We start from the raw sequence: 12,640 nt of genomic DNA on the forward strand, positions 1-12,640 counted from the left end.
TCTTGTAAACTTTATATGATTCTTGAAGTGTTCTTGAAAGATTGTTATGTAGCCTAGTTAAGTTATGATTTGTATAGATTTGTTACAAATTTCACGTAGCTACAACAAGTAAAAATATCCAATTTTGTTTTACCCATAACTTCTTCGTTTTAAATCCGTTTTGAGTGATTTAAGTTGCTATGGTTTCATATTGAACTGAAATTTATGAATCTAAACAGAAAAAGTATAAGTTTATAGTCAGAAATATAAGTTACAAGTCATTTTTGTAAGAGGTAGTCATTTCAGTCGAAAGAACGACGTCTTGATGACCATTTTGAAAAACATACTTCCACTTTGAGTTTAACCATGATTTTTGGATATAGTTTCATGTTCATAAGAAAAATCATTTTCCCAGAAGGACAATTTTTAAATCAAAGTTTATCATAGTTTTTAATTATCTAACCCAAAACAGCCCCCGGTTTCACTACGACGGCGTATGTCCGGTTTTACGGTGTTATTCGTGTTTCCAGGTATTAAATCATTATGTTAGCATATCATATAGATATAGAACATGTGTTTAGTTGATTTTAAAAGTCAATTTAGAAGGATTAACTTTTGTTTGTGAACAAGTTTAGAATTAACTAAACTATGTTCTAGTGATTACAATTATAATCTTCGAATAAGATAGTTTTATATATATGAATCGAATGATTTTATGAACATCACTAATATCTCAAGTTTAGTAGGACCTACTGTAAATAACAAGAAATGATCTTGGATGGCTTGAAAGTTCTTGAAGTAGAATCATTACACGAAAACAAGTTCAAGTAAGATTTCTACTCGAATTAAGATTGTTATAGTTATAGAAATTGAATCAAAGTTTGAATATGAATTATACCTAGAATTAGAATGATAACCTACTGTAAATAACAGAGGTTTCTTGATCTTAAATGATTACTTGGAATGGATTAGAAAGCTTGGAAGTAAACTTGTAAACTTTAAAGTGTTTATGAAGTGTTCTTGATTAATTGTTTTGTATGTTGATCTAGGTTAACTAGATTGAGCTAGATTATAAAGAAAATGATGAATAACACTTAGAACAATAAGAGAGGAATTGAGAGAGAGTAATTTGATGCATAAAAGTTGGAATGAAAATGTGTTTATGGTTGGTGAAGAAAAACGTGATCCAACCCTTGAATATAAGGCTCCATTAGTTTGTATTTTTATTAGATATTTCATGCTAGTTGCCAAATAATGGTTCCCACATGTTTAGGTGACGCATTAAGGCTGCTAAGAGTTGATCATTGAAGTGTATGTACCAATAGTATATACATTTAGAAGTTGTGTATTGTATGAGTACGAATACGGATTGAATACTAGTAAATAGTGTTACTGTAGTAAATAGTATTTACTGTAGCAAATAGTGTTTTACTGTAGCAAATAGTGTTTAAGTTGTACATCTTTGATTTAATTGTATTTCTTCTTATATATATATATATATATATATATATATATATATATATATATATATATATATATATATATATATATATATATATATATAAAATAAAAACTTACATCATAAAAAAATAAAACGATTATATAATTATCACAAGTTATGACGTTCGTGAATCATCAGGCAAACGGGGTGGTCAATTGTCTACATAAATTCATTTCAATTATTCAAGACTTAACAAGTTTGATTGCTTAACATGTTGGAAACATTTATTCATGTAAATATTAATCTCATATAATATATAATTATGGAAAAGTTCGGGTCACTACATGATAAGTTTAACCCAAAAAAGTTCAAAATGATCCGAGATTTTCTCTCCCCCCTACATTTAGTTTGATGCAATGCCCTCATTGTATTAAATGAAGGAATATTTTAGAAAATTGAGGGGTATTTTGAATTAGAATAGAGAAGAGAAGATAAAATAAAAACCATAGTAGATCAATTGATCTTTGTTGTCACCATTCGGGAATCTTAGTCACCAAATTTACAAGTCGATGAGCTTGACGCCTGAACTTAATGCCAGGCTTGGATCAATCATCAATAATGTGAATCCTGCAACTAAGAACCACAACAAGCAAGAACATACAAACAACCACAAAAATATCCACGCACACGCATTGTTGAATTATTACAAACTTTGAAATGATCATGTGTGAGAGTAGAAATATGAGTCTACTACCTCACAACGAATCAATAATTGCATGTTCCACAGACACAATGCCAAATAGGGTTAAGTTACATGCCAATTCATAAATTAAATTGTTTCACAAACCATGATGAAGATTGATTACCGAAATTCCACATATTGTTTGTGCGCCACCTCGGGATGCTTACAAATGCACTCTTGATAACCCAAATCCTCCATTGGCAACTCATCCGACTCATTGATATTGACTTTCAAAAACTTAGCGATTGGAGTCACATAGTGACCACCAACACTTGGAAGCTCCGACTTCTCGCCACTTGGGTCAAAAAGATAACTTGCGATAAGGTTTGGAATGTGAATGTGCTTTCTCTTGTAGATACCATGAACCAACCAAATATCAAACATTGTCATCTTATCAACACCTTCCATTCGGTGGAAAACCGATTTGGCAAAGAACCGTTGGATGCAATGAAGGATGGGGCTTTTGAGTGCTCCCGGAACTTGATTTCTAGGGTTTAACTTTTCATAACTAATTTCGCTCCATTCTTGCTTTGGGTTGTAGGTTTCACACTTTGCCAAGTATTCAAAGGTAGAGGTGGGATCCGAATCGGTGTAGAGTCCTAAGCATTCTATTAATTGAGCCATGCTCATTTGCCATTCCATTTCGCCTAGCCTAAACCGAAGGTAGTTGCGAATCCATGGGGAGATGACCTTGAAATCAATCCTAAGAGTTGCTAGGAACTCACGAGTTAACAACGGGTAAATGCTTTCTTTCATGTAAAGGAGCACCTCCCATGGGCGCTTAACCTTATTGTCACATTCAACCGTGAATGTCTCCCTAATTTGATAACCTAAACCCGCCAAATCAAAGTTGGTCCAATTGATGAACTTGGCCGGGATTACCGGCATGTGAATCCTATTAACCACTTTGAATTGAATTGTTTCATCCGACAAAAGCATTTGCAACCATTCATGGGCATCGCTGGGCTTTTCATTCGAAGTACTTCCCTGAAACATACTCAATCAAACAATGAATACACAATCAATTTTAATGGCGTTTGCGTGAAGTGGTTGTGTCATTTTCAAAAGCAAAGGGGTAATACACCCCTTACATTTAATTCAAGACAAAAGGCTTCATAGAAAACAAATATGGTCAAAATTGCTCACATGCAAAAGTCAAATTTTAGTCAAAATTCAAAAGTCAAATTAAGATCAAGACTAGTAGCATGCAGAATCGTAAGCAATTAGCCATAATACATTAATCATCAACATCATAAGAAGCTTGTTAGTACGATTTTCGGTATAGCGGCTGTAAGGTACTCGTACAGAAAACTAGCTGCTCAACGTGTGGCGTATACTGTTGATTGTTGTTTGCCCTCGAGAAATAATCTCTGCAGACCTGAAACACAGATGTAAGATCTGTGGGGTGGCCTCAATCAATCTGTGGATCAATCTGTAATGATCCGTCTAGCGCACTGCTGCTAAGCGGCTAATGTTGTTTTAGAGTGATAAAGAACTGTGCGAGAGAGAAAGTGTACTTCTCTCTGACTGAAGTTCAGATCAGAATCATCTCAAATATGGTGACCCAGGGGGTCTATTTATAGGCGTAGAATGTCTGAAATTCACGGGATACACGTGTCAATCACTGAATGGTTCTGTTACGTGAAGTATCCAGAATGTCGGTGGCGTGTGCTGACATGGCTGCGTGCCATTCACGCGCTGAGTTTAAAGGGCTTATGCATAGATGCTGCCTGCAGGGCTTACGCTTGACACTAGGCAACCGGCTTAACGCTGGACGGCAAATACTGAACACCGCTAGATTTTGTTATTTTCTGTGCTCTTTGTTCGATTTTTCTGTATAAAATAATGTTTTTATGCGTGTATCTCCTAGGATACACCATTAAGTCCCCCCAGTTTAATGTCTTTATGTTTATAAAAAAATAAAGTCATTAGACTAAAAATAAAAGATGCCTTTTTCCTCGAAGACACAAAACTGCTGTAGCTGTCTGATTTTCTGCTCTGACGTCATTTTATCAATCATGAATTTTTCCCCAAAATCTTTTTAATTTATTTTCAAATTTTAAATTGTTTGCTCTATTGATCTGTCCCATACACATGTCTCAATCTCATCCCTTTATTATTCATTTGCTTGACTATAAATAGTCCGACCCTTTACCTTTTTCCTTTTCCGAAAACTGTTTATTTACTGTGAAGATATCTTGCAATTTATTCAATTTAGCAATCCGTGAAGTACAAGGTCAGTGATTGTTCATCTTTTCTTCTGTTTGAATTTTCATTTTTCGTACTACCATGGACGAATCCAGCAGCACGTCTTCTCAGAGAGATAATCGTGACGTCAGCACCATCCCTTCTAGTATCACCGAAGCCGACATAGAACAGTTATGTGAGAAGCACAGATATCTTAGGTTGTTGAATCCTATTGTGCCTTTGCCTAGCGATAGGGCCAATAAACCTCCAAAAAAGATGATTACCCTCTATAAATTGCAATTAACTGTAGGAAATCTCTGTATTCCTCTTTCTTCCTTTCTTCAAAAAATTCTTGCCCACTATGGGATAGGTATTAGTCAAGTTCATCCATTAGGTCTACAGAAAATTATTCTTTTTGAAATGTACTGTAATTCTGTAGGAGAAGCTCCCAATGTGAATATTTTCCATGAATTATTTAGAACTAGATTAGTTAGCAAATTCTGGTATACATTTGATTGTAAGCCGAACAAGGCATTTACTGGGGTGAAGGAAAGTTCGTTAAAGAACTGGAAATATCCCTATTTCTTTGTTAATGAAGGGTTGTTCATGATGCCTGGGCATGTATTCATGGTTGGAGAAAAACTACCATAGGAGTTAGCGATGAAAGTTTTATTCTTGATACATTGAAGACATTCAAGTTTCCACAACAGTCATATGATGATTATGAAGCCATATTGGTTCTCTGTAGAATGAGTAACAACTGGCGTTCTGGTTATACACCGGTGTTGCGCTGGGAAGGCCGCGGTAGGCACCTTTGTTGATATATTCTGTTATTTGTTATGTTGTTCTTAGTTGTGTATGTTCTTATATGTTTCTCTGTTTGTTTGTATATTATCTGAATGCAGGAGAAGTAATGCAGGTTTACAGAACCTTCAAGAAGACCAATCTTGATCCTTTGATTGTGTCTGAACGGCCCAAAACCCCTGCTGAAATTGAGGCAAAGAAAGCCCAAGATGCTGCTTTTGAACAGCAACTGAAAAGCCCAGAGCGATCTATTGATGGTGGAGATGGTGGTACTGTTCAACCATCTCATGATGTTGAAATTATTAAAGTCACCCCTGATCCGCCCAGCGCCAAGAAGGCTGGTAAAGGTTCAAAGCGTGAGGGGAAACGTCCAATAGGTGAAGCTGCTGACAAACCAAAAAAGAGAAGTATATATCTTCACTGTGTCTGCATAAGTAGATTAATAATTTGATGTTGAAGCTCTATTGTATATTTATCTGCTTTTTCATTTTATAGGATTGGTTCATCAAGATGATGTGGTTGATGCTTCTTCTTGGAAGGATCTTTAGAGCAATAAGACTGTTGATGTTGAAGAAGACACTGATGATGATAATGAGGAAACTGATGATGTTGATTCTTTTGAGACTCCTCCATTCAGAACTCAGCATACTTCGAAAGGGACTGATACAACACAATCCTCTGCTTCCACTCAACCACCATCCATTCCATTAAGCAGACTACAAGCCTTTCTTGATGATCCCAATAACAAATTTGATGATTTTGCTGAGTTTTTGAAGGTAACTCTTTTTTATACTTTATGATTTATCAATCATCACTTTATTGTTACTTGAATTCTTATCTTGTACATTGTATTTAATGTAGGCAAACAATGTTGCTGATTTATCTTCCTCTCTATCCACAATGACCTTTAAACAAAGTTATCAGTCTACTGCTGCAGCGTTGGTGCTCCTAAATCAACATATGATTCATGACCTTAAAATGGAGAAAGCTCATGAGACTATCATTGCCAATGCTATGCACAATGCTACTAGAGTGAATAAGATTGAGCTTGATTTAAAGGATATCAACATGAAATTGAAAACTTCGATGGAGACTGTAGAGAAAAAGGATAAGCTGTTGGAAGTAGTGGAAACAAAATGTGTTGCAGAGAGAGTAGAAAAAGAAAAATGCATGGAAGAGAAGGATAAGCTGGTGAAGGAAAATGAAGAGTTGAAGAAGTTGCTTGAGGAGAAGAATCAATTGTTGGAGGAGAAGATTGCTGCTGTTGCTGATGTTAAGAAAAACTTTACTGATTTAAAAGCCGGTATCCCTGGTCTTGTGCATAGGGTGTTGGGTTCTAAACTTGTGGGTGAAACTTTAAACAGGTATTTAGTGGCATCTACAGAAAGTGATCTTGCAGATGCAATGGAGTAAATTTTGAATTTCCTGTCTATGAAGCCTGACCCTTTACCATATGCTATTTCGAAACACATGAAACCAGATACCGATGCCAAGATGCAGTTGGCCATTGCAGAAGTAACATCTTTGAAAATTGATTCTGTAAGTGAGGTTTGTGCTAGGGAAGAGGTATCAGTGAAGGATATTTTGGATGTGCCTATTTAAGAACATATTTTTTCTGTAATAACAATATGTAATAACTTAATAATTTGTTTGTGTATACTACCATTATGCTTAATGCTAGCATGCTCTGTTGCTTTTATTATATTGCTGCTATACGTTTGTGAATTTCATATATCATGTCATATGAAATGATGTTTGCCTTAAACTGATTTTTGATTATGCATTGAACTGTAATCCGTCGTCTGTTGTTCATAATACCCCATCATAGCATTCTCCTTTATGAATCTAAAGTATACTGCTACATAAATGTCATTGTGTTATTTAGTTTAAAAATTATATATCTGACCTGTAGCTGATCAAAACATGTATAATTTTTATGATTAATGCGTAAACAACTTATCCATTCTCCTTCTGTATTAGCTGAATTATGTTATGAAGAAATATTGAGAAGTCTTTTGATAACTTCTGAAATAGGATGTGAATGAATCATAATGATGGTATTCTGTCTATATGTTATGAAAATTGATAAATGTGTTAGAGATAATTCTGTTTATGGAATTAGCAATGTTCCGTCTAGCGTGTTGCGCTTAGGTTTTGTGTGGCTTTATAAAATATACTTGTATTTAATGTTTTCTGTTTACAAGTTATAAATGGATTTATGCCGTTGTGATAAACTATTCTGTATGTCATGACATTATGAGATCTTTAGTTTTGCCTCGGTGCCCTCTAGCAAAGTAAATACTTTACGCTAGCCGATCCCTTGTGTCTATAATGTTGACACAAGAGCTTCTACCATAGGGGGCATAAAAATGCCTTGCCTTATGTGGGTAGGAATGAATGCCATGCTTTACATTCGAACGCGTAATGCTGTGTGTAAGAAAAATTTAAAATTTTATTGATAATACTGTCACACATACAACATTTTTGTGTAATATCTTCGAATGGGGTGATCAAGTCCCAATTAGAAAATTACAAAAAGTGTATTGTGTTGTTGCCTGAACTGATGAAAATTAAAAATGTGATAAAAACTGTTATGCGAGATTCATGCTGTTATACTGTCGTCCTTGTACCGTGTTGCGTCTTGCTTTCAATGTTGCCACATTTTAGGTGGTTTGAAGTACCCGTTCACATCATTTCTATTGAACAACTGCCTTGATGATTCCCCCTGACAAAATTCCCTGGAGCTTCATGGACAACTGATCTCTCCCTTGGTGGTCCAACATATTCAGAGTCTATCACTGTTACACCGTTTGGTGTTGGGAACCGCAATTCTGCATGCGGTGTAGAAGTAATTGCTTCAAATTTACGAAGGTTTCGTCTACCGAACAATGCACTGAACCATGAACTGCCATCAAGAACTGTAAAGTCTACAATTTCTGTGTCGACTAAAGGGTGTGTTTCCAGTGTGACATCCAGTTTCACTTTACCAACTGCTCTTATTGATTCACCAGTGATACCAGCAATCTTTAATTTCATGTAGCGTAGCCTATCCTTCACGCTGAACGGATATTCCTTAAAACAATGTAAATAAAAAATATCTGCTTCACTACCTGTGTCGGTATAAATGCGAGTGACGTTTCTGTTTGCTATTACAGCTGAAATGACCACAGGCTCTTTAGACAGGCGCCAATTTGGAATGGTATGAAATATGATTGGAGCATGCATCCAGCTCTCTGTTCTGCGTTCTCCGTCTACTTCATTTTCCTGCTCCTCATTCCATAAGACCTTGATGTGCATTTCTGGAGTTGGATCCCTTTCATCATTCCGTTCTTCCCTTCTGTTCCAGTCACGTCGTCCACCGTGATGCATTTTTCTCTGCCAAGCAAAACGTTTGTTTGGATCATTTCGCCGATACTTTTTCCTGGCAACAGATGATTCAGCTCGCCAGCCTTGATCTTTGCAATGATCTCTCTCATTAATGACTTGCAATTATCTGTTTCATGTCCATATGCCTCATGGAAGTCACACCACTTGTCACTCTGTGGTCCTTGATGCTCTTCCATCGGCGGTGGAGGGTGAAATGATTCCTTAATTGGCTCTGTGAACAAGATTTCCTTTGGAGTTTTTGTTAATGCCATAATAAGTGGATGCCTGTCTAATGGCTTTCGATGGTGATAATTGTCATTTGGATGATTATTTCCTCTCTAACCGCTCTGCTGTTGCTGGTAATTATTGTCATAACCCCGTTGCCTCTGATAATTGTCATTCATATTCCGCTCTCCGCCTTGCTGCCTGAAGTTTCTCTGGTAATTATCCACTCTTGGATATCCCATTTCACCTACTCGTAAATGCTTCTGAGCAATACCCAACGCTTGATGTAATGTCTTTGGAATATCATAACGCAAAACATGAATTAGTCGTCCAAAATGTCGCTGATCGAGACAAAATATAAATCCTGAAACAAGCTGAGACTCTGGTATGTCTGGTATTTTCTGACATTCAATGGTATAACGCTTCATGAAATCACTCAATGATTCATTCTGACGCATTGTTATCTCATGTGCATCAAGATATGACAACGTGCAGCTTCTCAAACTCTGATACTGCATCACGAACTTTGCCCTCAAATCAAGAAAATTGGTAATACTCCTTGGTGGCAAACTAGCAACCCACTCGCGTGCCATTTTTTGCAGTACCATTGGAAACATATGGCACGCAGTTTCATCTTCCCAATGCTGCAACCTCATAACTCCTTCAAACATAGTCAGAAAATCCTCCGGATCTGTTGTACCATCATAAACACCGATTGATGGAATTCCCAAATTTGTTGGTAATGGATAATCTTCAATTCGAGGAATAAAACATTGTATTTATTCTGCCATTGCTGGTGGTTTGATAGCTTCATCACCAGTAATCAAAGCAAACAAATTATCCACAGCTGTTGCACGGATGGTTGGTTGTGCTAACTTTTGTTTAAATCGTGATGGCGCTGTTTTAGTTAAAATTCCATCCAGTAACTTGCTTGCCATTTCTTCAGTCATACAGAACTGTTCACCTTCTTCTTCAAAATTCCAATCATCGTCCAAAAAACCTTCATCACTGTGTTGATTTTCTGTATCATCGACTAAGGCATTCAACTGATTGAATAGCTTGGACAATTGTGATTTGGAAATTGACTTTCCTTTGCTGTTATGCCAAGCGTTCACATCAGAAGTCTTCTTGAAAGAGACATTATGTGTTCCTGGCCTGGCTTTCCACATTTCTATGCTGGAAACTCTCATCAATGGTTTTCTCAATCGTGGTATGGTTTCATGAACTTGACCATCTGATGTGTCAGTGTTCAAATGATCTTCTTCTTCAACAGAAGTCTCTTCAAGAGTTAACTGATCAATTGGTATGTTTTCAATGAGATTTTCATCGATTGGCTCAAGTGTTGTTTTTGATGAGGTTGTTTTAGTTGCCTTCGTGCTCTTGGTGGTTTTGGTGGTCTTTGAGACGGGTGGCGCCATCTGTTAGTACGATTTTCCGTATAGCAGCTGTAAGGTACTAGTACAGAAAACTAGCTGCTCAGCGTGTGGCGTATACTGTTGATTGTTGTTTGCCCTCGAGAAATAATCTCTGCAGACCCGGAACACAGATGTAAGATCTGTGGGGTGACCTCAATCAATCTGTGGATCAATCTGTAATGATCCATCTAGCGCACTGCTGCTAAGCGGCTAATGTTGTTTTAGAGTGATAAAGAACTGTGTGTGAGAGAAAGTGTACTTCTCTCTGACTGAAGTTCAGATCAGAATCATCTCAAATGTGGTGACCCAGGGGGTCTATTTATAGGCGTAGAATGTCCGAAATTCACGGGATACACGTGTCAATCACTGAATGGTTCTGTTACGTGAAGTATTCGGAATGTCGGTGGCGTGTGCTGACGTGGCTGTGTGTCGTTCACGCGCTGAGTTAAAAGGGCTTATGCATAGAAGCTTTCTGCAGGGCTTACGCTTGACGCTGGGCGGCCTGCTTAACGCTGGATGGCAAATACTAAACACAGCTAGATTTTGTTATTTTCTGTGCTCTTTGTTCGATTTTTCTGTATAAAATAATGTTATTATGCGTGTATCTCCTAGGATACACCATTAAAGCTTAAGTCATAAAGTCACCCAATTTGGTCAGACAAAGTCAACATGTAAAAATCAAGAACCCTAATGCAAATTGAAGAGCATATAAGTATGAAAGTTTGAGTCTTTTTGATTTAAGCATTTATAGAAGTGTAATGCAACCAATTTCATCATTAAACTCTCAATTAATCACCAAATTCAAAAACCCCCAAATCGGGATGAACCCTAGAAATTTAAGATCTAAATTTGTGAAAGCAAACACATAAATCATGTTAGGAATCACAAGAATAGCTAGAATCTATCACCAATTTGTCATAATAATCATCAAATGTTCAGAGATCTAGCAACAAGTTAAAGTAAGAGCATAGCAAGAATCATGCAATTAATTGAAGAAAAGTGTTAATGAAGCATAGATCTTACTTGACTCATGTTAAATGTTGATAAAATTGCAAGAAATCTTCACAAAAGATGTTAAGTGGGAGCAAGAGTTTGAATTTTTGCAATTTTAGCCGTTTTAGAGAGAGAGAAATGAAGTGGGTGAAAGAAAAATTTGAATTTTGTTGAGTTTAATCGACCTTTAAAGTGCCAGGTACTGGAGTGCCGCACTTGATGTAGTTGCGCCGCACCTGGGTACAAAGAGCGCCGCTTTTCATGAATTAGAGCGTCGCTTCTGGCTACTGATCAAAATTGATCAAAAATCACCACCAAAAGCGCCGCACCTGAAGAAGGTGCATCGCTCCTGAGCTGCCAAAAGCGTCGCTTTCACCCCAAAAGCATCGCTCCTATACCTGGAGCAGTTTTCCATAATTCAAGTTCAATTCAACTCATTCACAAGCTATTTTTGACATTTTGCAGTTTTCCAAAATGCATGAAATGCAGCTAAATGCAAATGCAACTATCAAAACAAGAATATCATACAATCCTAATGAAATGCAAACTAAAAATGAACATATAAACAAATGTGATAGTTTTTGATCACGGGTCCATCACTAGACCCGTTTTTCCAAAAAGAAGTTACTTGGAGTAAAGCTTGATGTCATCAAGCTCGAAAGCATTGACTTCATCATTGTAAATCTTTAGCCTATGACCGTTTACCTTGAAGGTGTTCCCATTCCCATATAATTCTACATAGCCCGTAGGGTGTGCTCTCTTTACCACATAGGGACCCGACCACCTAGACTTAAGTTTCCCCGGTGAGAATTTGAACCTTGAGTTAAAAACAAGCACTTTGTCGTTTGGGTGAAATTCCTTAGGACCTTTCAATTGGGCATCATGCCACTTCTTTGTTTTCTCCTTATATGACAACGAGTTCTAGTATGCATCTAACCTTAGTTCCTCTAATTCATGAAGTTGCATGACCCGTTTTTCTTATGACTTGGCCAAATCTAGGTTAACCTCTTTTATTAACCAAAATGCTCTATGTTCCACCTCAACCGGAAGGTGACAAGCTTTACCATACACTAGTCTAAACGATGTCATTCCTATGGGAGTCTTAAAGGTGATTCTAAATGCCCACAATGCGTCTTCTAACTTAGTGGACAAAATCTTTGGGTTGTTTTGAACCGTCTTCTCTAAAATCCTTTTCAAAGCTCGGTTAGTGTTTTCTACTTGACCACTAGTTTGGGGATGGTAAGGAGTCGAGAACCTATGCCCTACGCCATACTTTTCCATGACTTTCTCCATAAGATGGTTCGCGAAATGAGTTCCTCGATCCGATATCAATGCTTTTTGGAACACCAAACCTAGCAAACAAGCTTTTTAAGAACTTCACTACAACTCTTGCATCATTTGTTGGCAAGGCTTTAGCCTCGGCCCATTTTGAAACATAATCAACCGCTACTAAAATGTAAAGGCATTTATTCGAGTTTGGAAATGGCC

General features: G+C 37.0%; 1 protein-coding gene across 1 annotated transcript; it reads right to left on the reverse strand.

Annotated features, from left to right (window-relative positions):
- Positions 1-11,453: 11,453 nt before the first annotated feature.
- Positions 11,454-12,241, reverse strand: LOC139901066 (uncharacterized). The gene is made up of 3 exons (XM_071883805.1): positions 12,158-12,241; positions 11,781-12,055; positions 11,454-11,550 (listed from the first exon to the last, which is right to left on the reverse strand). The coding sequence occupies exons 1-3, from the start codon at positions 12,239-12,241 to the stop codon at positions 11,454-11,456; spliced, it is 456 nt and encodes a 151-aa protein (XP_071739906.1).
- Positions 12,242-12,640: the final 399 nt, after the last annotated feature.

The sequence above is a fragment of the Rutidosis leptorrhynchoides genome, chromosome 3 (assembly GCF_046630445.1).
Source record: "Rutidosis leptorrhynchoides isolate AG116_Rl617_1_P2 chromosome 3, CSIRO_AGI_Rlap_v1, whole genome shotgun sequence".
Taxonomy (NCBI): Eukaryota; Viridiplantae; Streptophyta; class Magnoliopsida; order Asterales; family Asteraceae; genus Rutidosis; species Rutidosis leptorrhynchoides.